The following is a 27,282-nucleotide window of genomic DNA, read 5'->3' as shown; positions in this document are numbered from 1 at the left end:
CGCTTAAGGGAGCCCGGCCGCGCCCGGTGCATTGTGGGAGCGGCGGAGTCCCGTTCGCGGGAGGAGGCGGAGGGCGCAAAGCGAACCGGTAAGCGCCTGGCTCGGGGAGGGGGGGCGAGACACCAGGCTTAAAGGGGAATATTCGTCCGCAGGCCCAGGGCGGCCGTGCGGATCCCCCCGCGGGCCGCCCGGGCGCGCCGGGAGCCGTGCACGACCGGCGCTCTGCAGCGCTGCCTGGAGAGGGGCCGAGCCAGGGCTTGGTGGGGCCGCTTTAAAAAAGAAGCACCGCCCGCGCCGCCGCCGCCGCCGCCGCCGCGGCCGCCGCGCGGGGCCGGGGAAGGAGGGAGGGAGGAGAGGGCGGGGGAGGAGTGGAGGGGGAGGGCGGTGGCGGCGACGCAGGGGTTAATTTTTTCGCCCGCCGACATTTTTTGTGCGGCGGCGGCCCGCGCGCGCGGCGAGAGAGCCCAGCCCGGTCCCCGGGGCGCGGCGCCTTCAGGCCCTCCCCGCCTCCCCCCCGCCCGCGCGCGCCCTCTCTTCGGCCCCGCGGGCGCCTCCTGACGCCTGGCGCCCCGGCCTGGCCGGCCCGCGAACCCGAAGACCCGTCGCGGCTAGTGGGGCCGTGCGGGCCTCGCGCCCTCCCCGCGGCCTGGGCCGCGCGGTTCCCGCTGCCGCCGGGACAGAGAGCGGGCGGGCGGGCATGGCCCCGTCGGCTGCCCCGCTCCGCCTCCTCCTGGCCGCGCCGCACAAAGAATCCGGGCCCGGGTGGCCTTTAAAGGCGGCAGCCAGGGATTTAAGGTGTCCCCGAGCGCTGCCCTCCGCCGCCCCGACGTGTGCTTCCCGCTGGGCACGCGCCCCTTGCGCCCAAGTCGCCGCGTCCTCCCCGTTGTTTGTTTCCTGGGCTTGGGAACCTTGGGGGAGGTAGGTACCGGGCCGGGGCTGCCCTCTTTCCTGCCCCCACTCACCGCGCTCCCCCGGCTCTGCGGCCCGCTTGGCGCCCTCGTTTGAAAAAATTAAAACGTGGCTGGGAAAGAAAGGGTTAACCGTTGCTTTAAATATTCATGTCATTGTTTTAAAGGTGTAAACAGGCGGCTTTGGGGTTCTAGTGGACTGCATATTATGCAACCCACCCCCCGCCCCGCCATTAATTTCACCTTTCTTCAGGGCCCCCCCCCCCCATCTCCAAAAAAAGCAAGATTTTTTTTTTTTTGGATTGAGATTTGTGTGATCTACGTCCCTCATTCTATTTGGAAATTTGAAACTCCTGAGTGCCTTCTGGGCTTAAGGTGTTTTAAACTTTTTGCCGTTAAAAATCTTGGAAGATTTAAAAGGAAGCTAGTCTCCTGAGTTCCAGATTCCCCTCCCCGCCTTTATTTTTGGATAGGGATTGGAGGTAGGAAAATAACTGGATGCCTCGTGAGTTGGATTTTTTTCTGACCCTGGTAGGAGTGAGGCGGTGTTAAGTGCGAGGCATTTGGTGAGGAAAGGACTGTTGTTTTTGTTGCAAACCCTTCCAAGTCAAAGTGCTGTTGGACTTTCCCAGCTGTAAAATGGCTTCAGAATTCCCATGTCTGTAACTTGATTAGCCTCGCGCCCTCCTTTTGCACAGGTGTTTTCTTTGACTGTCGGAAGGTTCACTGCTTTACAGTTATAGGTTTCAAACCAAAATCATTGCTCACCCCAAACATGGTTTTGTAAAGACAGTTTGGATGACTGCCTGAACTCAGGCTTTGTGAGATTTATTTTAAATGAGTGATGTGCTTCCCAAGGGATCGAAAACTCTATAAATGGGAATTATGTTCTTAAACATGAATTTTATAGGGGAAACTGACCTTAAAACTTGGGGTGTCTGTTATTCTGTGCCCAATAAAGCATCAGTCTGGAAGTTTATAAACCCTGGGAGCGCAGGAAAGGTTTTCATTTAGCCCCAAGGCTTCAAACTTAGAAAGATTTGTTCCAGAAACTTCCAGTGGTAACCCAAACTATAAATGCTAGTGATTTAGTACAGTTTATCACTATAGATCTGCAATGAAACAGTAAGGAGTAGTAGTATACTTTGTCAATGATGTGTGTTTACTAGTTAGTTGGGCAGCATTTGCTTTCTAGGAAATAGCACTGAATTAAAACATCAGAGAACTAACTTTCCACTGCTCTGTTGTAGAAAATGAACCTTGCTGTGTTAAAACAGCCATTCCAGGTTTCAAATTGTGTTCTTTAGACAGGCTTCCTATAGTTTTGGATCATTTTGTGTACTTCTGACTTGGAATCAAAATCTATTTTTCTAAAATCGAATTTAGCATCATAGAGAATTTCATCAAATCCATATCCATCAACTTCCATTTCACCAAAAATGCCTGTTAGGTATTTTATTTTTCTTTTAGATAGCAAAAGGTCTTCCTGAAAAGTCACGTTAGCCAGGGCATCTCATTTCTAAACCATAGTACTTCCTGGTTGATAGGTGAAGTGACTCGTTTTCCTGTAATGCCATCAGCTAGAAGAACGTTTGGGACTTTTTGCTCAAGATGGCACTGTGTCCTGTAAGCCAGCTGGCCCATAGTTCTGTCTTCTTGGTGCCCCTCGCAGCCACAATTATAACAACACAGATGCAGAACATGTCTCTAATGGTACAGTCACTTTTTAAGACTTACCTGGCTTGTACATCACTGTGTCAAACCATTCTGGTCCCAGATGGCTGTTTTCCTATCGTCTTGGTGATTTCAGCCCATTTCATGTTTACTTTTCACTGTCATATATTCACTTGATTCTTGCCAAGTACTGGTGAGAACTCAATGGTGTCTTTGTGTTTTGGTGCTACCCAGGTGGATCTATAAAGAAACCAGCTGCGTAGGAGAAGGAGGGGAGGAGCCCAGCCGTGAGGTGTGTGGGCCCAAGAACCATGTCTGCACGGGAGTCCTTTAACCCGGAAAGTTATGAATTGGACAAGAGTTTCCGGTTAACCAGATTCACTGAACTGAAGGGCACTGGCTGCAAAGTGCCCCAAGATGTCCTGCAGAAATTGCTGGAGTCCTTACAGGAGAACCACTTCCAAGAAGATGAGCAGTTTCTTGGAGCAGTTATGCCAAGACTTGGTATGTGAACCACTGTTTTCTTTCATATTTCCCGAGTAGAGCATCTTGGATGCATTATTAGTGAGTCAAAAACCGGAGTTCTCTTTTCCCATGTTGCCTTAAAAAAAAAAAAAACACTTCTGCAAGAAGGATTCAGAGCAAAGCAGTGGTAACTTACCTTATAACTTATTTGGAGGAACTACGTGAAAAGCATCAAGAAATGTGCTCTAACCATTTTTAAACTTTATATGAGACAACTGTTAACAGTAAAGGTATTTTTTATTCAATCAGATTAGAAAAGATAGTGGTTCTGCATCCTTGTACAGGACTGGGAGAACAGTGACTGGGTTGGGAGGAACTCAGGGCTCCTCTGCAATAGGCATCACTAGAAAAGTTCCCATGGGAGGAAGGAGAAGAAAAGTGCTCCAGACATAGAAGGCGGGAGCACTGGACTGGGTCTGTACTTGACCCCAGCTTGACATCTGGACTTGAGAGCTGTGTTTCCTTGATCCAGTTCCGGATGTACTTAGTGATTTACCCTTCCCCAAACATTGAGCTCAGAAAGAAAGTCTCAGCTGCAGGGATGTCTGTTAGCTTCTGTGTGTGCTTTGTTCAGTATGTGATGCAAGACTTGTGATCACTTTGCCTTTTGAGTGTTAGTTGTATATTTTAGGAGCTTGTGGATGTTTTGTAATTACAGTGTGTGACTTGGTTAGATTTCCTGCATAAGGTTTTAATTGCCTTTCTTTTTGCCTATATATGATCACACTCTATCTCATAACATTGGTTTTGAACCCAGGGTACTCCTTTCTTTCCTGATTGTATAAAGCAGAGTTGCTTTGGGTGGGAGAGAGGAAAACTCACTTCCTGCACTCTCAGGGCCTGTAAGGGCTCCTAGGAGCTCAATTAGAAAACTTCTCTTGGGAATTCCCTGGGGATCCTTGGCTAAGACTTTGAGCTTCCAATGCAAGGAGTCCGTGTTCAGTCCCTGGTCAGGGAACTAGATCCCATATGCCACAACTAAGACCCGGTGTAGCCAAATAAATTATAGAAAAAGAAAACCGTCTTCATCTATCTAAAGTCTCAGTGTGGAAAAATAACATGTGAATGAGGTGGAGTGGAGGTCAGCTTACTTGTCAAGGAATGAGAATATACTGAGAAAATCGTTAGATAACTTTGGGCACCAACAAATGCAGTACAAACCTCATGGATGGGACTTCTCTGATGGTCCAGTGGTTAAGAATCCCCCTTGCAATGCAGGAGACAAAGGTTCGGTCCCTGGTGGGTGAACTAAGATTCCACATGCCTCGGATCAACTAAGCCTGCAGCCTACAGTTACTGAGCTGGTGCACTCTCGAGCCCGTGTGCCGCAGGTACTGAAGCCCATGAGCTCTGGAGTCCATGCACCGCAGCTAGAGAGTCTGTGTACCGCAGCAAAAGATCCTGCGTGATGCAGTGAAGATTCTGAGTGCCGCAGTTAAGACCCAACACAACCAAATAAATAATTAAATTAAAAACAACAGCAGCAACTTTATGGATAAAGCAGTAATTCCCTTCTGTAACTGCCCTCGTTGACTTATTGAGCACTCAGGCAGTTGGTCCTTCCAGCAGCCCTGTGGTGCTCAGGAAAGCTGGGTAGCCTGTTTCCTGTCATTTGGTGGGGGTCAGAACTTGAAATCCACATTTTTCCATTCCTCTGCTCACCATACTGCTTGTCATCTGATTTTTCAGTCCAGACATGTTTGTGGGGAAAGAAGCTGCATCAGCTGTAACTCAGCAATGACAGCAAGGGAACCGGCCAGGAGAAAGAGATAATAAGTGTTACTCTGTACACTCTTGTTAACCCTCCTGAGCCTCAGTTTCCCCATCTGTAATATGGGCTAATAATACCTGTAGTTTGCAACTGTTCTGAGTACCAGAAATTATCTGTGTATGTATGTGTACCATATCTGCACCCACATACATAATACATACATGATTTTATGTATAAGGTATGTATGTATACACATAAGTCTGTTGATGTGTTTTTAAATTTTTTCTAAAAGTGTCGTATTTTCGGCATTCTAAGGATAAGCCATAACAGTTGTTAAAGATACGTGTTTATTGTATCTGACGAACTGTTATGATAAGTATGTCTTGGAAGTTGGTACATGTGGCACTTCCATGGTGGTCCAATGGCTAAGACTCTGCCCAGGTTTGATCCCTGCTCCGGGAGAAGGCAATGGCACCCCACTCCAGTACTCTTGCCTGGAAAATCCCACGGACAGAGGAGCCTGGCAGGCTGCAGTCCATGGGGTCGCTAAGAGTCGGACACGACTGAGCGACTTCACTTTCACTTTTCACTTTCATGCATTGGAGAAGGAAATGGCAACCCACTCCAGTGTTCTTGCCTGGAGAATCTCGGGGATGGGGGAGCCTGGTGGGCTGCCGTCTGTGGGGTCGCACAGAGTCGGACACGACTGAAGCGACTTAGCAGCAGCAGCAGGGAACTAGATCCCATGTATGGCAACTAAGACCCAGCTCAGCCAAATAAATAATTTTTTCAAAATTCTTAAAAAAAAAAAAAAACCACTTGGTACATCTGTTGCTGATGCATAAGCTTTGTCACATGTTGACAGCTGCTGGCTAAGGAGGGAGTTTGATGATTTAGTTTTTTTTTTTTTAATTTATTTTTAATTTTTTGCTGGATGGCTTCAGTCTTGCTGAAACCTTCTAGAATTCCCCTTCAGCCACTGATTAAGCACACCCTGCTCTGTATTTGAGGCTTCCTCCACTCTGGCATCTTCCTTTATTTCCACCTACGCTGTGCCTCTGTCCTCTCTCATACTTGATACACTCGTTTTCAAATCCCATGGCCTAACCTAGGCTCACCCTCTCTGTCTTCTATTCTTGAAATTTGATAGAGGATTTGTAAACCACTCACTACAGACTAGTGCTGTCCCAAAGAAAAATGAGATGAGCCCGCTGTGTCATTTAGATTTTTCTACTACAGGTAGTTCCATTAAAAAAACAAAAAAAGAATCAGGGACTTCCCTGGTGGTCCAGTAGCTAAAACTTCTTGATCCTAATGCAGGTGGCCTGGGTTTGATCCCTGATTGAGGAATTAGATCCCACATGCCACAACTAAGCATTCACATTCTGCAACAGAAGATCCTGATGCTAAAGTTAAGACCACCCAGCACAGTCATATAAGTAAATAAATAGTTTTAAAAAATAGTTCAGTTCAGTCGCTCAGGCATGTCCGATTCTTTGCGACCCCATGAATCACAGCACTCCAGGCCTCCCTGTCCATCACCAACTCCCGGAGTTCACTCAAGCTCATATCCATCGAGTTGGTGATGCCATTCAGCCATCTCATCCTCTGTCGTCCCCTTCTCCTCCTACCCCCAATCCCTCCCAGCATCAGGGTCTTCTCCATTGAGTCAGCTCTTTGAATCAGGTGGCCAAAGTATTGGAGTTTCAGCTTCAGCATCAGTCCCTCCAATGAATACCTAGGACTGATCTCCTTCAGGATGGACTGGTTGGATCTCCTTGCAGTCCAAGGGACTTTCAAGAGTCTTCTCCAACACCACAGTTCAAAAGCATCAGTTCTTCGACGCTCAGCTTTCTTCATAGTCCAACTCTCACATCCATACATGACCACTGGAAAAACTATAGCCTTGACTAGATGGACCTTTGTTGGTAAAGTAATATCTCTGCTTTTCAATATACTATCTAGGTTGGTCATAACTCCTTCCGAGCAGTAAGCGTCTTTTAATTTCATGGCTGCAGTCACCATCTGCAGTGATTTTGGAACCCCCCAAAATAAAGTCTGACACTATTTCCACTGTTTCCCCATCTATTTCCCATGAAGTGATGGAACCAGATGCCGTGATCTCAGTTTTCTGAATGTTGAGCTTTAAGCCAACTTTTTCACTCTCCACTTTCGCTTTCATCAAGAGGCTTTTGAGTTCCTCTTCACTTTCTGCCATAAGGGTGGTGTCATCTGCATATCTGAGGTTATTGATATTTCTCCTGGCAATCTTGATTCCAGCTTGTGCTTCTTCCAGCCCAGTGTTTCTCATGAGCTACTCTGCACATAAGTTAAATAAGAAGGGTGACAATGTACAGCCTTGACGAACTCCTTTTCCTATTTGGAACCAGTCTGTTGTTCCATGTCCAGTTCAGGTGAATTTAATTCTACTATGTTTTAACTTTATATGTAAAAATGTCATTTGGATGCATAATTAATGTAAAACACTGCTAACGAGATGCTAGCTGAGATTTTTCTCAGGTCCAAGTGTTTAAAACTGAGTGTGTGTTTTACACTTGGCAGCGCGTGTCACTCTGAAATTGCCATATCTTACCATGTGTGGCTGGCAGTTCCCATGTGGACAGCGCTAGACCCTCCTAAGCATGCAGTGGTGTCCTCGTGGAGAGAGGATATGTGGGTGATGGGAGCTTCTTGTCAGCCCCAGGAGTGTGCTCAGGAGTCACGGTCCCACTCTCTGATGCTGGATAGAGAGAGAGAGAAATTAACTGCTCTACAAATCAAGATTGAATTCAAGTTGAAGATTCCCATGTTGGGAAATACTTAAAGCTAACTTTCAGCAACTCTTTTTTAGTGTCTCTTTCTATAGACCTGTAGTTTATATGGAAACCTAAAAGGGAACCTTCCCTCTTTTCCAAAGTGAATAGTAATGTATTTGGAATACCCAGTTGTTGGAATGATCAGTTTCAGGAGAATCATGTGAGTTTAATTGTGGTTCTTGCCTTGTTTCCACTTGAGTGCTGCAGAGTATCATTAGTGGGCATTTTTGTGCACATGCATCGAATGAGATGAACTGTTGCACACTTCCTGATCGCTGGTAATGAGTGTTCCATGGTCACAAATTTGTGAGGCTTGCCATTCTGAAAGAAAACCTTCTATTCCCTAACTGGATCTTCCACCAAGAGTTTCTGCTTTGCCATCTAGGGTGGTAATAAATCAGCCTGCCATCACAGAGTGATGTTTTACTAAACTTGATTTTATTTCTGTATTAGTAATAATGGGTCAGACCTTGACAGACTGCCCCTGGGACTCAGCGTGTTTGCAGGGGCAATTGTGAAAGCTCACAGGTAGTCCTCTCTGTGGGATTTGGGTGTGATTTATTCTTGTTTCATTTGGGATTCTGGGTGAATCTACCTGCCTCCTTTTGTACTTCCTCCTGATTTGTCCTTTGCCCATTGTGTTGCAAAGTCGAAATGCTTCCTGAGGGCCGGGGGTGTCCCCGTGAGAGATGTGTTGGGAAAGCACGTAGTGTTTGCATTACAAGTGATTTTTTTTTTTTTTTTTTTTTAAGAAATATGACCTACAGTAACTAGTCTTGACTGTTTCTAAACCAATTTCAGGAAAGGGAATAATCTCTAAATAGCCCATCAAGTGTAAGACCCTGTGAGCACCACAGTGCTTACGTGAGTGCTTGATTAGAGTCGATGAATACTTGTTCTAGCTTTGTCCTTTTTGGGTCATTTTTTACTAAAATGTGGAATAGCATTTTATATGTGTAAAATATTTTACAGATTTTCTGTTGGAAAAACAGAATGATACCCAAAGATGTACTCTTGGCTAACGATGGAGAAGACAACCCAAGTTCCTTCTGTGCTGTTCTCATCTTTACGGAAATTCTCTGTGGTGCCAGTCACATGATAACAGTAAAAGAAAGGAAAATTTCTCTTCAAGGCATCATTAGAGTCTCAAAATTGTACCATGTTGAAGTTGAGTCTTCACAGCTAACAAATTGTCTTCTCGTTTGCTATCTTGAGCTGGTTTTGTTTTGCATTTATTTCGGTTATACTTCTTGATAGGAAGCACATTGCTTTGTTGGCAGTGAGCAGTGTTCCATAAGAGTCCTGTGCAAAACCCCTCCTGTCAGACACTGAAGGTACAAAATGACCCCACTCTCCTGTTGACTTCTGGATGATGGTGACTCCCGTCTTTGCAGGCATCGGGATGGACACCTGTGTCATTCCTCTGAGGCACGGCGGCCTTTCCTTGGTTCAAACCACAGATTACATTTATCCCATCGTCGATGACCCTTACATGATGGTGAGTTTGACCCTACGTACTTTTACGTCTGGAATTGCTTACTCATTGGGTTTGGAGTCGTGGCTGGGTTTTGTACGTGTGTGTGTGGGTTTTTGTTTTTGTTCTGTACAGACTGTTGTTATTCCTCCCACCATGACTGCCATTGAGGGTCTGACTTGATTGCTCCCTTGCTCACACTTGGTACCGTGCGTGAGGCAGGCAGGGCGGATGTGGGGTGTCCCCTGCTGCTCTCGTACCTGCGCACGTCTTTCTGCCAAAGCACCTGTTCAGTGTGTCTATGGAATGATGTGTTTCTAGTTTTCTCCTTTTGTTTCCTTGTCCATGTTTTTCTTTGACATTTGTAAACTCCACTTTCCTGTGTTTCACTATCCTCTGTAATAGGACAGATCCTGCATGTCTCTGTCCAGAAATAGAGAGCTTAGCATCTCATCACAATGAACTTAACCATTGATCCTGATTCTGGTCACGCCTCTCGCCATGTCTGTATTCCATAGGGTAACCCGTGGGTCTCCCTGCTGATCACACTCCACTCAGATACCCCCACCTGCTCATTGTGGGGTTGCTGCCAGCAGCCCCTCCATCTACACAGCTGGACCCTTCCTTGCACCCTGGCAGCTGGGAGGAGCCAATGAAGAGATTGGGAACATCTTATCCGTAGAAAGTGCCAAAGGCCCCTCCTGGTGCCAAGGGCACTGGAAACGAGGCGAGGAGGGAGTGTTCACCACTCAGGTCCCAAGACAAGCACACGGGCTCCCAGAAACCTGTCTCCTGCCCACACAGCCAGCTGTCTCTCCTCTAAAGCAGTGCTCCCATGCATGCCATGCCTCTGGTGTCCTATCTGACTGGGGGCCCAGGTGGCTGGAACCAGAATGCATCCTCTCCCAGCATCTCGCGGAAGGACCTGAGAGCCTAGCACAGAGGGAGCAGCACACCTCTGCAGCCTGGCCTGTGGTTGGCACCTCCCAGCATGCCAACCACACTGCCCCTGTTGCCTTGTGAGTGAGTCACAGGAGGTGATCCAGCTCCCTGCCAACCTGCCCAGAAGTTGTAAGACAACATAACGATAAACCAGCAGTGAAATGGCCACTGGAAGTGATATAGTAACTTGCAGTTTGATTACTCTTATGTCAAAAGAAAAGTTTGTCATTTTCTCCTTTGCTGTTTAGAGAAAGGCAACTTTAAAAATTTTTTTCAATCTCCGTCGGCAGTAGAAAATCTTTTATTTTTTATAAATAATTATTAATATTAGTAATTATTAAAATAACTAGAAATTATTTTCTATTTTATTTTCCACCTTTCTATTGAGTACTAGTTCAAAGTTCCTCAATAAAACTATATAGTTTACTAGGAATTGCCTCCCTTTTTCTTAGAAAACAATCTGGTTTCAGGGCTAGGTGTTATTCATTTCTTCTATTTTTTTTTTTTAACCAAGATGATTTTCCTGTTTATCTCATACAACTTTGGAAAGGAGTCCAAAAATTTCTCCGAGTACATAAAACCCATCTTCTCTGTAACCAGTAAAAGTTGGCCCTTTTTAAGAATCTGTTCAGGATAAGTGACTGTTTCCACATTTTCTTTAAGATGTTTGTTCCCCAGCATTTCCACTCTGGCTCCTCTGCAACCATCTGCACCATGCCCACTTCTCTCCACCATCTCCCTGCTCTGGGTTCTGCACCTAAATAAATGGCAGCTTTCTCCTGATGTTTTAGAATGGTGAAGAACATGGAAGTGCTGCGTGCTGCATGGAGGAGAGGTGGTGGCAGGAACGTCTGAGCTTGGTTCTGTGGTGGAGGAAAGGCAGCGAGTGTGTGAAGCACAGCTGCTGAGGCCCACATCCTGGAAAGTCCCCTCCCGGGTGCCTCTGGGCAGCTGAGCTCTCTGTGCCTGCCCTGGAAAGTCCCCTGGGGTCCCCGCTCACGTCTCCCTTCTCTTCCAGGGCAGGATAGCCTGTGCCAACGTCCTCAGTGACCTCTACGCCATGGGGGTCACGGAGTGCGACAACATGCTGATGCTCCTTGGAGTCAGTAATAAAATGACGGACAGGGTGAGTAGGAGCCTTCCAGCCCAGGCTGTGGCACCGAGGCCGTCACCCTTCCCTTTGGTCACTGGCTGGTGACATAGACAGTGGTGGGGTCGGGGTGTCCCACTGCTCACCTGGAGCATCTGTGGCCTCCCTGCCTGACCTGTTCTTTGACTCAGAGGTGAATTCCTGTTTAGATTATTTTTGACAGGTAATTGGTTTCATCCCCACGCCCTGCCATAGTTCGCCCTGCGCATAAGAATTGAGCGTTCAGTGGGCTCTTGTCTGCCCCCACAAGGTGCTCTTGGGCCTCTGCTTGGACACAGCCATCTGGGGCAGACGTCGGGGTGCACGTGAGCTGGTCTTGGGTGGTTGAGGACCGTGTAGAGAGCCCATTCAGATACAGGCAGCCCTGCACACCCAGCCCATTTCCAGAGTTCACTTCTGTTGTCCAAGCTCCATTCACATTGTAACCTGCAGCCTCTTCCAACTTGTGATAAAAGGGCTACAGAGTGAGCTGTTACTCACTCTGTAACAAAAGTGAGCTCTTTCTGTTACTCTCTTCCCCTTCTGGAAACTCTGGTTTTATGATCTTTTCTGGGTTATGATCTTTCCATAGCTGTAAGTGTATAGACTCTCTTTTCCAGGTTTTCAGCTGAATGATGTGACTTTTAATTTTCCTTTTAAACCCTAGGAAAGGGATAAAGTGATGCCCCTAATTATACAGGGTTTTAAAGATGCAGCAGAGGAGGCAGGAACGTCTGTAACGGGCGGCCAAACAGTGCTAAACCCCTGGATTGTTTTAGGAGGTGTGGCTACGACTGTCTGCCAGCCCAACGAGTTTATCATGTAAGTCGTTTTTTTGTTTCATGTCACCTGGCCTGGTTCGCTCCCCACAATTTCACATAACATAAAATTCAGTTTTTTAAAGTATACAGTGTATTGGTTTTTAGTATTCATAGACTTATATAACCATCACCACTGTCCAATTCCAGAACATTTTCATCTCCTCAAAAAGAAACCTCGTATTCATAGCAGCTACTACTAACTCCCTCCTCCCCCATTCCCTAAAATCCACAAATCTACTTCCGGTCTCATGGATTTGCGTGTTTTGGGCATTTCATATAGATGGAACTGTGCAACAAGTGATGTTTTATGTCCGGCTTCTTTCACCTAGCATGTTTGCAGGGCTCATCATGTTGCACGTGTGTTACTTCATTCCCGTTTATGGCTGAATAACAAACACTCCATGGTATGGACAGACCGCAGTGTGTCCACCCATTCATAGGCCACAGGCCTCTGGGCTATTTCCCCCTGTTGCGAGTGATGCTGCTGTGAACGTTCGTGTGCAAGTTTCCTGTGTGGACATAGGTATCAAAAAGACAGTGAACAAGTCTTGGTGAGGATGTGGCGACACCGCAGACCGTGTCCATGGCTGTGGGGAATGTAAAATGGTGCGGCTGGTTTTGTTCCTCGGGTTCAGTAGTCACCACATGACCCAGTAATTCTTAGATATCTGCGCCTGGGAACTGGAATGTATGTCCACACAGAAAGCTTGCACATGAATGTTTATAGCAGCATCACCCGCTTCTTTACTGTTGTTTTTGATAATAGCTGTCTTAGTGGGTGTGAGATGATACCTCAGTGGGTTTTGATTTGCATCTCCCTGATGGCTAATGCTAAGAGCACCTTTTCATGTGCCTTCAGGCCATTGCCACGTCTTTGGAGAAGTTTCTCTCTTAACACAAGTTGTCACTTTTCATGTTTGAGAAAACCTTATTAAGAAAAATTAAGAAAATTATTAAAATCTTATTAAGAAAACCACCTTGCCCTGTTCTCTGAAGGAATCAGAAGCTCCATTTGTGGAGTGGGTTTTGTGAGCGGGTGCCGAGTCCACGTGTTTCACAATTCCAGAAGCGTGAAAGGGTGTGCCTGCGGGTTTTTAACCCACCTGGATGATTGTTGTCTACTGTCGGGGGACCAGACGACTGTGTGGACAGTTCCTTGAACCAGGACAAGAAAGACATGAGTGCTAGTCATGAGGGTACTTAGTGAGACAGGAGTTTTGTTCGGGGGCGCAGTCTTTGTGTTTTTAGGGGTGCCTTTTTTTTTTGGTATTTGCCTTCTGTCTTTAAGACAGGGCCCAACCAGGGATCCTGGGTACCAAGGAAACTTACTGGTCATAACTGTGAATTTGACACACTGATGGTAAAATTACCAAAACAGACCCATAATGGAACAGCCTGAGAAAGCCCACCTGTGTCTCTGCTATATAAGTGATTGTAAAAAAGAAAGAACAGTGTTTGTTTCAGAAGTCTTGTTGCCTCAGAACCCTGGTGGGTCTGTGTTGAAAAGTACAGAGCGTGACTGAATCAGGGCCTGATGTCTTTGAAGTCTAAGCAGTTTGCCTTTTTGGGAAACTAGTAAGTCATCATCCTGAGTGTTGAAGTCGTGGCCTCTCCACTTTTCATTTAATGCTTCGTTTTGTTCATCCGTCGCCCCAGCAGTAAATGGTAAAGCTCTGCTGCCAGTACATGGCAGTAGTTGGCTTAAATATGAGTAAGTGACCGCAAACACACGTGGTTTTACTAGCCTTTGCTTTCTTTTGTTTAACCGATGGTGAGCTTATCTCCTTGGTTAATTTGATGAGAAACTGCCAGTGTTCTCTTCTTCAGGCCAGATAATGCAGTGCCGGGTGACGTGCTTGTCCTGACAAAACCTTTGGGGACGCAAGTGGCCGTGGCTGTGCACCAGTGGCTGGATATTGTAAGTGACCTTCACCTTCTGGTGTCAGCAGTGTGTCTTCTCAAATGAGCTCTTGAGGACTCCCCTGGTGGTCCCGTTGCTAAGACTCCATGCTCCCAGTGTAGGGGGCCCTGGGTTCGATCCCTGGTCAGGGAACCTGATCCCACATGCCCCAACTAGAGGTGCTGCATGCTGCAACTAAAGATCTCATGTACTGCAACTAAGACCTGGCCAGGCAAGTAAATACATATATATTAAAAAAAAAAAAAATTTTTTTTTTTGATGCACTCTTCTAGTTGTAGTACCAGAGAGTATAGTGTCAATCTAGACCTTACAGAAATCCTGGGAGTTGTCCCTATTCTTTTATTAAATCCAAGTTTCATGTATCGAGTGCTTAAAGTTCAGAAGTACTCCATAAAGAGAATTTGGGAAACAGTTGAGTTTATCTGTTCATTAGTTAATGAGCTGGCTATATCTTATCATTGAAAATTAATACATAAGAGAATGTGTGCAAAGTTTGATATTTGAGGTATAAATAAGGCCAGGCTTATTGACAATTTCGTCATGAGTGTTTTGGTCATTTCTGGTTGCTTGTTTTATCTTTTTAAGCTAATTAGTGAATCAGAACATTTTGATAAATAATCATCTTATGGAGAAAGCATCTAGAATATAAAGATACTTATCCTGAGTCACTTTCTACTGCAGTATGATCAATCATTCTTCCTTTAAGACTTTCTTCATTGCTGTAGCAACTCAAAAATGAATGACTGTGGTATATTCTCACATATCTCACTGCTTTCAATTTCTGCAATTGACATCTGAAACCATTAGTCCTGAGAAACAATTGAAAAAGAGTAATTTTATGTTACTCATCAATCAGATAGATCTTAATTTGACACACAGCAGAGAGAATCTCTAAGGAGGCCGTATTCTTTAGATATTTTTCCCTTCTTATTCAGCAATGATGGGGACATTTCCCATCTAGTATGATTACTTGTCAATCAGACCACAAGACTTTGCTTTTTACCAATTTCTTAAAGGTGCTCAGAACTGGAAAAAAGCAAGTTTCAAAGACTAAGTAACAGAGTGATACCCTTTCATAAAGGTCAGAAGCAACCAAAGAGTATTGTTTGGGCGTCTGTATGTATGAGGATACTGCTTTTCAAAAGGCGGGAAAATGACAAGTATAAAATTCAAAATCGTTGTTACCTCTTGGGGAGAGCTGAGGGGCAGGGAATAAGGGAGGTACACAGATAGATTTCCATTGGGCGGTAGATTATTGAGTGTTGCTAAAAATGAGTGAATTCATGAATGCTGGCCATTAATGTACCATGACTGTATGTCGTGAACCCAGCATCGTGACGCTAGGCTCTTTGACTATCAGACTGGGGAAGAAGAGGGAAGACAGTGGCGTTTCAGAGGATGTGCTGTGTGGTCACCCTCAATGTCATCGGAGCCAATGCTAGGTTGAAGTTCTTTCCCATTCATTTGTCCCTCAAGAGGACTTGCTCTCAGAATTCAGGGAGAGTCAGTAAGAATATTAACACAGTTAACACGAAAACATGAAAATTGTGAGCCATCAGTTTACGAGGGGAGATGAAGAGGAGAACCTAAGGACATTCACAACTATCCTGCTGGTTTCACGTTTCCACTAAACTGCAGTGTTGGAATACAGAGGTGCAGCTGAGAGCAGAGAAGATGCCGTGATAGTAACGTCTAGCGGACACCTAAAATAATAATCACGGGGGTTGGGGGAGTGGGGAGTTAGAAAACTTAATTTTGTGTGCAGAATTAGATAAGTAAAACTCCTCAAGATGACTAAGGAAAAAATAGGCTGTTTCAGTGGTTAGAAACAAAGATTGATCACATTTTTTCTCTTTGCTCCCTCATCTGTGTTCCTGTCATCAGCCTGAGAAGTGGAATAAAATCAAGCTAGTGGTCACCCAGGAGGATGTGGAGCTGGCATACCAGGAGGCGATGATGAACATGGCTAGGCTCAACAGGACAGGTACGGCTGGGCCGGGTCAGCAAGCTTTCTGAGACGCAGGAAGGGAGCTCTTTCAGGCTTTGTGGGCCACGGTCTCAGTTGCACTGATTTTTTTTCTCCTCATGACTCTTTTAACATTGTTTTTTTAAAAAAAATCTTAGCTGGAGGAACTGGCCACCAGCCAGGTTTGGCCAGTGACTGCACAACCCCTTCTGTTAGTGCCTAGAGCCCTAACCCACCTGGATTCCTGGTGGGAATCCAGACACCTTGCGTGTTCTTGACATAAGCACGGGGTAAATGTGATTTGCTTTAGAGGAGAAAAAATCATATGCTTATTATAGGAAAGTTTTTAGAAAATATAAAAAGTAAAGGAAAAACATTGTTCATAGTCCCACCACCCCAAAATAACTTCTGTTAATACTTTTATGTATTTTTTTTAATACTTTTATGTATTTTTCTAAGATTTTTATCCATGTTTGGTTGGTTGGTAGTTTACTTTTATCTTGTTGATGTTGTAAACTAATGGTTAGCATACATTTTACTTGTATTTGGAATTTGGCGGGGGCAGGTCATGGAGCGGCATGCCAGATCTTAGTTCCCCACCCAGGGAGGGATCAAACCCATGCCCCCTGTAGTGGAATTGCATAGTCTTACCCACTGGACCACCAGGAAAGTCCCTGGAATTTGCTTTTATTCTTAATATTACTAAATTCTTTTTTCCATATTATATAATTCTAATACACATGGTTTTTAATGGCTAGATGTTCTATCAGAACAATATGCTGTAACTAATTTGCCTTTTGCCTACTTTTGAACAATTTATTTTGAGATAAAATTTTTCTGTAATTTTTTTTCCCCTGCATTCCAAGAGTATGTCTTTGGCTTTATTCCAAATTAAGTTGAATTGTAATTATTTAATTCTTTGTTCTCTGATACTCTCATCACTTACAACAAAGGTTTTTCATTCCTACTTCTTTTACTGTGCCATGTTTAAGAAGTTTTTTTTTTTTTGTCCTTCAAATTAAGTAGTTTAACAGTTAGAAAGTGATTTGTAACGGATTTAGTTTTACTCATATAGATTTTTAGTTTACTTATATTTGTGCAGTTAAGAGTCCTCTGTCCTTAAGTTTTAGACATTCTTGATAGGGATATGGCAGAACACTTTGGTCGTATGCAGCAAAATTAAGTGTACGTTTATTTTGACCCAGAATTCCCACTTCCGTGAGTCTATCCCAAAGCTACAGTGGCCAGAATATGAAATAGCATGTGTACAACACTATTCGTTGAAGCACTATTTATAATTGCAAAAGAAGGGTGCAATCTGAAGGTCCATCACTGGGTGACTGACTGGGATTGTCTAGTCTCCATGCACAGTGGAATACTATTCCCTAGAAAAAGGAATGAGAGAGCTTTATTACCAGGAAGCTATCTGTAGGATATGGCCAGTGAAAAAAGCGAAGGACAGAGCATGTATGTAGTATGCTACGTTTTGTGTGTTCATAAATACATACGAAGTAATAATGTGTATTTTATACTTTCAAAAAGAAACAGTGGAAAAATAAGTCATTAACAAAAATTATTACATATACAAGAGAACAGGGAGGAAGCAGACCCTCTGAACATGCTTTGTTTCATAAGTTCAACTTGGAAACAAATGTTTTATGTAGTTTTCTATACTTAAATGAAAAGAGCATATTTTATGAATCCAAACCAAATTTTTTAAGGTTGTCCAACGTACGTCTAAGCTAGTGGCAAAATGACACGAAGAAGAATTATTTCAAATCTCTTTGAGCCTGGTATTTTCTGTGTACATCCTTAAGACAAAAATCCACAAAAATATTTCATTGTTGTCAGTGGGTTTGTGTTTGTGAGAATGTTGTATATTGAGATAAATAAGTGAATGTAATTAGGAACAAAGACTTTAGAGAGAAGTAAGACGATCTAAGTAAGAGAAGTAAGACAGTTTTAAATTAATTAAAAACTATCATCTTTAATTTTGAATTATCAGTGTGAACTCAGGATTATTTTTTTTCTCTGAAAATGTTTATTTCTGAACCTGTTGAAAAGACCTAGAAGCAGTGAAGGGTGAAGTCTTATTGCCCCTGGTCGGAAAGTTACTGTTTTCCACTAAAAAGTACCAGGACTCCCTGGGGAAATGGCAGGTTCCAGCTCTGGGGCAGGAAGTACAGAAGATAAGCTTGATTTCCTGTGCCTGGAAGTGGTGGTGGTGTCACATCCCCACAACTTCAGGGGGCTCCCACTTCATGGGGGTGGAGGGTACAGTTTGACTATCAAAGACCAGAGTGACCATATCAAGTATCTAAACAAATGATAATTAAAACTTCTTGGTCACCTGGGTCACCAACTTGTTCTAAAATAAAAGTGGTCATCCTTTTACTTTACCTGTCTTGTATAGAGTGAATTTCAGGGAAACCGAATTTTCTCAAAAATTCTTTATCGAAATCATATAAATACAGGAAGAATGGTTGAATTACAGAGTTGCCATTTTTGCTGTCCCATGAGTAAATGAACCTCAAGACAAAAAAAACATCAGTGGCTGCTAGAAGCTTTTAGTGAAGGGTTCATGTTGATGGTATTACCCCCCATTCCCCATGAAGGATTCTTGCCAGAAAAAAAGAACCTGAGTCTCTTCGAGCCTTGGTCCTAAACACCAGTACAGGAAATAGAGAAGATGGTAGAACATGCTTGCATCGGAGAAGATCCCCAAATCCAGAATGGAGGAGATGCTGTAGGAAAAAGTGGCTCAGTCTCCACAAATAAATGACACAGAGGAAACTGTTGTGATGTTTCAGAGAAAGCAATCAAATGTAGTGTTCATTTTGTTGGTATGATAATGATATTGTGGCTGTTACAAGTTTTTTTATCTTTTAGAGGCACACATAGAAATACTGATAGCTAAGGGACATGACTGGGGTTGGCTTTAAAGTTTCCATATCACCTCTCACATCCCCCAGCAAGCAGGCAGGAAAAGATGAGACCCCAGCAGATTGGTGGTAACACTTGAGGCTGGGTATTGTTAGGTATGTGGGAATTCATGGTAGTGTGCTCCTCTCTCTGCTTTTGTGTTTCATTGAAATTTTTATAATAAAAATTAGCAACAGTCATTCCGTATATAAGAGAAGTGGTGACCAATACCTTAAAAGTAGAATCCCTTTTCCCTAATGGCTCAGGCGGTAGAGAATCTGCCTGCAATGCAAGAGACCTGGGTTCGATCCCTGGGTCAGGAGGGAGAAGGGAATGGCTATCCACTCTAGCATTCTTGCTGGAGAATTCCGTGGATATAGAGGAGCCTGGCAGGCTACAGTCCACAGGGTCACAGAGTTGGACACGACTGAGCGCCTGACACACACTTACTGACTGTAGGATTCATTGTGTCCTCTTGTCCACTCTGGTACTCAGAGCTTGTCTAGGACGGCGTCAGGAAGAGCTGAAGTGGAGGTTATGGCTTTGCTAAATGTCCTTGACTGACCCACTGTGCAAGGTGTAGGTATGTGAATAGGATGGCCTGTTCTCAGTGTTGCTTAGCTAGCACTATGAACCAGAATGGGGTCAATTCTCCTCTCAGCGTGTGTTGTTGACGATATACCTAAGTAAAAGATTCTGGTCTAAGGAAAGATAAATGAGAGATTTGATGAACTTGTGCTTAGTCACTAAGTTATGTCCAACTCTTTGGGACCCCGTGGACTGCCTCCTGCCACACTCCTGTCTGTGGGATGTCCCAGCCAAGATACTGGAGTGGGTAGCCATTCCCTTCTCCAGGGGATCTTCCTGACCCAGGGATCGAACCCAGGTCTCTTGCATTGTAGGTGGATTCTTTACTTTCTGAGCCACCAGGGAAGCCCAAAGAGAGAAAATGTATATCAAAAAGCAGGTCTTTGCTAGTGGTATAGTGGATAAGAATTTGCCTGCCAATGCAGGGGACACAGGTTCAGTCCCCAGTCCTGGAAGATTCTTCATGCCATGGAGCAAGTAAGCCTGCATGCCACAAATACTGAAGCCCACACGCCCTAGAGTCTGTGCTCTGCAACGAGAAGCCACTGCAGTGAGAAGCCCGAGCGCAGCAACGAAGACCTAGTATAGCCAAAAAAAAGAGAAAGCATTTACCCCAGAGCACTTCTGTAAACATATGGCATATTTCATTTCATGAGAAAGACACTTAGTTTTTAAAAATTAGCAATTCAGTTACTCTCCCCATCCCCAAAGTGAAATACATAGGTGCGACTCTAAAAACATGTCCAAGTTCTGTATGAGGAAAACTATAAAACTGATGAAACAAATTAAAGATGTAAATAAATGGAGGTATTCCGTGCACATGGATAGAACTCAGTATTGTCAAGATGTTAGTTCTTCCCAACTATAGGTATAATGCAATCCCAACTGCAGTTCTAGCAAGTTATTTTGTGAGTATCAGCAAACTGATTCTGAAGTTTACATGGAAAAGCAGTGGACTCAGAACAGCCAACACGGTGTTGAGGTTGGAGGACTGACACCTCCCGACTTCAAGACTTCATATAAAACTGCAGACATTAAGATAGTATGTTGTTGGTTAAAAAAGAGAGGTCAGTGGAATAGAATAGAAAGCTGAGAAATGGGCCTGCATAAGTATAGTTAAACTGATTTTTGACAAAGGAGCAAAGGATAAATCTTTTAAAGAAATGGTTCTTGAAAAATTAGACATCCATAGGTAAAAAAATGAATCTGGACACAGGTCTTAAACCCATCATAAAAATAAACTCAAAATGGATTGTAGACCTAAATGCAAACATGCTAAACTCCTAGAAGATGACATAGGAGAAAACTTGGGTGATCTTGGGTTTGATAATAGCTACTGAGATAACACCAGAAGCACAAATCCATTAAAAAAAAATGGACAAGTTGGACTTAATTAATATAAAAAACTTCTCTATAGAAGAGACTGAGGATGAAAAGACAAGCCACAGACTGGAAGAAAATCTTTACAAAACACATGTGACAGAGGACTGGTATCCAGAATTGGCAAAGAACTCTTGAGACCCAACAATAAGAAAATCCAATTAAAAAACGGTGGGGGGGGGGGCGGGGGTGGAGAGAGCTGAACAGACACCTCACCAAAGAAGATACACTGATGGCAAATAATTATATGAAAAGATGCTCCACATCGTATGTCATTAGGGAATTGCACATCCACTAGAATAGCTAAAGTCAATACCAAATGCTGGTGAGGGTGTGGACAGCCCGTTGCTGATGGGAATGCAGAATGGTACAGCTGCTTTGGAAGATAGTTTGGCAGTTTCATGCAAAACTAAATCTGCTAATGTGATCTAGCAGTTGTGTGCCTTGGTATTTGCTCAAATGAATTGAAAGCTTCTATCCACCCAAAAGCCTGCACATGGATGTTTGTCGTAGGTTTATTCAAAATTGCCAAAACTTGGAAGTAGTTGGTAAATATATAAATTTATATTTATGTAAATTAGTATAAATATTAAAGTCCTTCAGTAGTTGGTAAATATATAAATAAACTGTGGTCCATCTAAACAGTGGAATATTGCTCGGTGCTGAAGAGAATTATCACGACATGGAGGAGCCTTAAGAACACATTACTGAGTGAAAGATATCAATCCAAAAAGATCAAATTCTGTATAATTCCAACTCTGACCTTGTGGAAAAGGCAAAATGATGGAGAAAGTTGAAAGATCAAGGGTTGGAGGAGTGGGTGAAAAGGTGGAACTTGGGATTTCCAGGGAAGTGAAAATACTCTATGATACTCTAATGACTGGATACACGAGCTCATACTTCTGCTGCACGCATAGACATCAAGAGTGAACCCCAGTGTAAACTGTGAACTGGAGTTAACAGTAACATATGAGTCCTGACCTGTCAAGGCAGCACACTGATGCTGGCTATTACTGTAGGAGAGATGGCTGGGGGGTAGGGACAGTATGGCAACTTCCTGCTAAATTTTCTGTAAACCTAAGACTATTCTAGAAAATGTACTAATTTTTTTTAATTAAAAAATAAAAGATTAACCTTTCAGATACCAGGAATGTACCTTGAATTTAGATCAGACAGTCTTAAAAGGTCTTGTTCTTTGATTTTAGGAGAGTATGACAGATTTATCTTTCGTTGAGGTAGCATTTCCTCTCTACAGATACTTTGGTTTACTAGGGCTTTACTGTTGGTTGAAGCTGCTGTTCCGAGTGATTCAAAATGAACTACAAAACCAACTTTCAGAATTTTACTCCAGGTTTTACTAATCTTTAGAATCCAGCTTTCATCATTCCTGTATGCCGTCTTCCTGATGAAATAGCAGTTTTGAGACCAAAGCATCTGTAAGATTTTGAGTTGAGGAGGGGTGTTTTCTAGGAGTCTCTGTTCATGACACCAGATGACAAAGGCTTCTCTGTCCTCCGGCAGCGGCAGGACTCATGCACACATTCAACGCCCATGCGGCTACCGACATCACGGGCTTCGGGATTCTGGGCCACGCACAGAACCTGGCCAAACAGCAGAGGAACGAGGTATCCTTTGTGATTCACAACCTTCCCGTCCTGGCCAAGATGGCAGCCGTGAGCAAGGCCTGCGGAAACATGTTTGGGCTCATGCACGGGACCTGCCCAGAGACATCAGGTACCGGGGCCCTGGCCCGGGTCAGGGGTTAATGCTGGTGAGGCCAGTGGGACCTCCCTGAGGAGGAGCAAGCCAGGTCCAGCAGCAGGGCCCCAAGGTGTGAGGTCTTGGCTGGGAGCATCTTCCGCCTGCTGCCGTCTGCCACGGTGTCTTCATGCCATCCTTCCTGTGATGAGCAGCGTTGTTTTCAGTCCAGTGTTTGGTGATGGGATGGGAAGAAGGGAGGATATGGGGAAAATAGGTCATCACCTAGTTTCCATTGGAAACTCAAGAAATAGCTAATGTATCCATAGGTTACATTGACGAGGCTGTATTTTTTTCCTTGCAAAAGTCTAAAATTAGTGTTTTAAGAATGAAATAGTATATGATATCTCCAAATTACCATTTTTATTTTTGTCCCCCCACCCCTTTTTTTTTTCTTTATCTGGACTCTGTCTCATCCTTTCAGTTCTATCCCCTACCCGCCCCACCTTCCTCCCCCTAGTCTCTCTTACTTCTGTTATACTTCCTCTATAACTCAGGAACTGTTTCCCTGTCCTGGTAAAAGAGTTGAAATATCTGGGAATGAAGTAAAGTACCCATGCCTAGACTGAACCCCTAGGTAGTCAATCTGAGGTTGGCCTGGTCATAAGAAATTCTGACCCCTAGAAGCTAAGACCACGAAGCCCCACCCATGCACCAGCCCTGGGGGTGGGGATGGTGGGGGTTGTCTCAGGTGGGCCTCTCAGCCATAGAGAGGACCCTGCCACTTCCTGACCTCAAAATCACAAAATCCACTTCCTCGAAGTGTGCTACAAGAGGGTAGCTGAACTGTTGGTAGAACAGCACCTGCTGCCTGGCAGGTGTAGAATCAGTGTGAATGAACTAATGAATATTACCAACTAATATAGTTTGTCTCTATTAAAAAATGAAAAGTGTCTCATTTTTTTGTAAAAGGTCATATATATTTTTTTCCCATTGTGTTTCTTCTACTTAAAAATACATTAAATTATTCTGGCCTAGCTACTCGGGTACCAATGAAGATTTATTTTCACATATTTTGTATTTTTCTATTTTGAAGTTAATGACAGAGCCAGTGACAGAACCTAGATACTTTGAGGCACACACACTTTTATGGCCTTCAGTTCAGTTCAGTCGCTCAGTCGTGTCCGACTCTTTGCCACCCCATGTATCGCAGCACGCCAGGCCTTCCTGTCCATCACCAACTCCTGGAGTTCACTCAGACTCAAGTCCATCGAGTCAGTGCTGCCATCCAGCCATCTCATTCTCTGTCATCCCCTTCTCCTCCTGCCCCCAATCCCTCCCAGCATCAGAGTCTTTTCAGTGAGTCAACTCTTTGCATGAGGTGGCCAAAGTACTGGAGTTTCAGCTTTAGCATCAGTCCTTCCAAAGAAATCCCAGGGCTGATCTCCTTCAGAATGGACTGGTTGGATCTCCTTGCAGTCCAAGGGACTCTCAAGAGTCTTCTCCAACACCACAGTTCAAAAGCATCAATTCTTCTACACTCAGCCTTCTTCACAGTCCAATTCTCACATCCATACATGACCACAGGAAAAACCGTAGCCTTGACTAGATGGACCTTAGTTGGCAAAGTAATGTCTCTGCTTTTGAGTATGCTATCTAGGTTGGTCATAACTTTCCTTCCAAGGAGTAAACAACGTCTTTTAATTTCATGGCTGCAGTCACCATCTGCAGTGATTTTGGAGCCCAAAAAAATAAAGTCTGACACTGTTTCCACTGTTTCCCCATCTATTTCCATGAAGTGATGGGACCAGATGCCACACGATCTTAGTTTTCCGAATGTTGAGCTTTAAGCCAACTTTTTCACTCTCCACTTACACTTTCATCAAGAGGCTTTTTGGTTCCTCTTCACTTTGTGCCATAAGGGTGGTGTCATCTGCATATCTGAGGTTATTGATATTTCTCCCAGCAATCTTGATTCCAGCTTGTGGTTCTTCCAGCCCAGCGTTTCTCATGATGTACTCTGTATATAAGTTAAATAAGCAGGGTGACAGTATACAGCCTTGACGTACTCCTTTTCCTATTTGGCCTTAGTTTTTAAATTAAAAAAAAAAAAAATGAAAAGCGTTTTTTGGTAAACTGAGGACTCCATGTAGAGAATCAGATTGAAAATGTAAGGTTCTCTTTTGTTAATCCTTTCAAGCATTGCCTGGGAAAGATTGGCACCACGTATGTTGCTGTGTCTCAGACACTTCACTCCTACACAGCATCAGATGATTCACAAGGAAGGTGTTTTCATGACTTAAAAGTTTGTTGTGTGTGTTTTGAAATATAGTAGAAGTTGAGCAAGGAATCAGTTAGCGACTCCACAGCGCGGTCTGTGGAATAGACGCAGGCAGTGTAGACCTCTTCTGGGGAGACAACAGCATCACCGCTAATGGTGCTCCTTTTTTCTCCCTTTCCCTTTCGCCAGGCGGCCTCCTGATCTGTCTACCGCGTGAGCAAGCAGCTCGATTCTGTGCAGAGATCAAGTCCCCCAAGTATGGTGAAGGCCACCAAGCATGGATTATTGGGATCGTGGAGAAGGGTAACCGCACAGCCAGGATCATAGACAAGCCCCGGATCATTGAGGTCGCACCGCAGGTGGCCACCCAGAATGTGAACCCCACGCCCGGTGCCACCTCGTAATCTAGGCCAAGGCAGCTGTGTGGTTTTGTTTTTAAATAGCTCTATTTCCTTTATCATCATTTCAATTAAAGACTATAAACAACAACGAAAAATCTCATTGTGTCTACACATCTGGTGACCTTAGGTCGATTTGTGAGTGGATGCAATTAATCAAATAAAATCCATTGCCTTTTTTTCCCGTTACATTAACTGAAGATGCACCTAATCTTGAGGCAGCTTCTGAGTTGAGAATTATATTGTTATCCAATACTGTTGATTCATTTTGAATCTTTAGACACTTATCTCTTGCCGAGTAGGCTCTTTTTAAAGGTGCTTTCACGTAGCACAGACATTACCTGTCGTAGTGTATAGCAGTTTGTGTCTTTTCATTTTATGTATATTTATCATTATCTGCCCGATCCTTTTTGAAGTGTCTGGAATGGTATTCTGGAAAGACAGGATTGGTGAGGGAGTGACACAATGGTGTCCCAGTAGCAAGAGGGTTGCATGAATCCTTCTAGTCTTCTAATTCAAGAGCATCTCTTTGACCCAAGGGTGCATTCAGCTAAACCAGGCAAGTGCTTAACTGCATGGAAAGCACTTTGAAGACAAAAAAGAAATGTTCTTTCTTTCTTTTTTTTGTAGCCTTCCTAATACTTGCAGTAGTATCATTAACTGTTTTCTTTATTGATAGCAAAAAAGGACACTTTTTGCAATGTAATTAGATGTTCAATAGCACAGCAAGGATTTGCCTCTGAAAGGGGGTTCATGTATAATACTCATTTACAAGTCAGCATATAATTAACTACACAAATAATTTTTAAATATAATCAATAATAATAAAGACTGTTCTGTGGATAGTTGTGTTTAATACATTTTATATTTTGTATAGTGATTTCAGACCTTTTGTTTCCTTAAAATCCAGCTGTTTAGCCTGAGTCTTAGCATTATTTTGTCCCTTGCGCCAGTACTTTTCCATGCACGCTTCCTGTGATCTGTGTGGAAACCTGCATTGGCCAACCATGCAGCTCGAACTTCAACTTGTTATTCAAATAAATATTTAATTTTTTTTATTGCTCTTGTATAATCAGATGCCCCGTTTAGTATTATTTTAGAAGCATCAAGAGGGTTTTGGCTAAAATACAATTTATTGGGGGAAAACTAGATTTTAGTTTTATAAAACTTTCAAGTCTTTCACGGGACCTATATTTTCTTGAATTAAATTTTGTAGTTCTAGAACAAATAGGTGATCTAAAAAGGTGTTTATCCGTGTTCCTTAAAAACAGAGGCTTCCTTTTATTTTCACCTACTGACCCAGTAGGAGAGGCTCCTCTCCTCACGTGTCACACTGTCCCCGCATGTCCCACCGCCCACTTCTGAGCGCTTCCTGCCTACAGGCACCAAAGTCGAGAATGGCTCAACTTCTTGCCAAAGGAAACCACCACGCGGGAGCAAAGCCCTGGAAGAGGCTCTACCTTGGACTCGTCCTCCTTCAGGAGCCAAAGCGCAGCCTCTTTGCACATGTTACTGGAACTCAAGCCATTAACTTCAGTGTGTAGGACCAAGGGGCTGCAGCGAACTGAAGTTAACTGGACACTGGGTAGGGACTGATGACCGTGTTGGTCCTTAGAAGCTGCAAATTGGTGGTCAGCAAAATAAAATGTGTTGGAAACCTCTGAGTGAGATGAACATACTGTTGAGCTTTTTTTTTTTTTTTTCCCTTTAAGGTTTGGTGTGATGGCTAAATCTGAACTACTTTCAGAGTTGATCATGTCTTGAATGCTGATGGTTTCCTTGGTGGCAGGTCTGTTGAGAAAGTGAGCTAATCGAATGATGCTCTGAGGAAATGATTGTGAATATTCATGTTTTATAAAGAGGAAATGCTGGGTGTTTAGAGGTCCATGTAAATGAGGAGGAATAACTAGGCTTTACAGGAGTGTTTCTTAGTGGGTCCAGGTCACACCTGCATTAGAATCACCTGGCGATGCTTGTCAGAGTCAAATTATTGGGCTCCAGCCCAGGCTGACAACAGAATTTTGGGGGTGGGGGACTAAGGGAATCCTTAAATGAGCACCCTGTATGGCCGGGCCACACATGGCAGGGTCCACCAGTAAAACCCACAGAGCCCTGGTCTTAAAGGTGG

General features: G+C 43.9%; 1 protein-coding gene across 2 annotated transcripts; it reads left to right on the top strand.

The window, feature by feature from the left end:
• Positions 1-26,818, top strand: SEPHS1 (selenophosphate synthetase 1). 2 transcript variants are annotated; one of them, XM_061436063.1, is made up of 9 exons: positions 1-88; positions 2,817-3,086; positions 9,029-9,132; positions 11,069-11,176; positions 11,847-12,001; positions 13,828-13,918; positions 15,806-15,905; positions 22,299-22,511; positions 24,946-26,818. In XM_061436063.1, the coding sequence occupies exons 2-9, from the start codon at positions 2,894-2,896 to the stop codon at positions 25,158-25,160; spliced, it is 1,179 nt and encodes a 392-aa protein (XP_061292047.1). In that variant the 5' UTR covers positions 1-88; positions 2,817-2,893; the 3' UTR covers positions 25,161-26,818. The 2 variants fall into 2 exon arrangements, with proteins under 2 accessions (XP_061292047.1, XP_061292046.1); XM_061436062.1 differs by lacking the exon at positions 1-88 and adding an exon at positions 536-918.
• Positions 26,819-27,282: the final 464 nt, after the last annotated feature.

Source organism: Bos javanicus, chromosome 13, assembly GCF_032452875.1.
Source record: "Bos javanicus breed banteng chromosome 13, ARS-OSU_banteng_1.0, whole genome shotgun sequence".
Taxonomy (NCBI): domain Eukaryota; kingdom Metazoa; phylum Chordata; class Mammalia; order Artiodactyla; family Bovidae; genus Bos; species Bos javanicus.
Note: the sequence above shows the minus strand (reverse complement) of the source record. Positions and strands in the feature narration are given on the sequence as shown.

What these genes read in the sequence shown, in the direction of transcription:
- SEPHS1 (XM_061436063.1), top strand. Translation starts at nt 2,894, where the DNA reads ATGTCTGCACGGGAGTCCTTTAACCCGGAAAGTTATGAATTGGACAAG. An exon ending in AGCAGTTATGCCAAGACTTG is followed by an intron (nt 3,087 to 9,028) that starts GTATGTGAACCA and finishes CCGTCTTTGCAG; the next exon opens with GCATCGGGATGGACACCTGT. An exon ending in CAGCCCAACGAGTTTATCAT is followed by an intron (nt 12,002 to 13,827) that starts GTAAGTCGTTTT and finishes TCTCTTCTTCAG; the next exon opens with GCCAGATAATGCAGTGCCGG.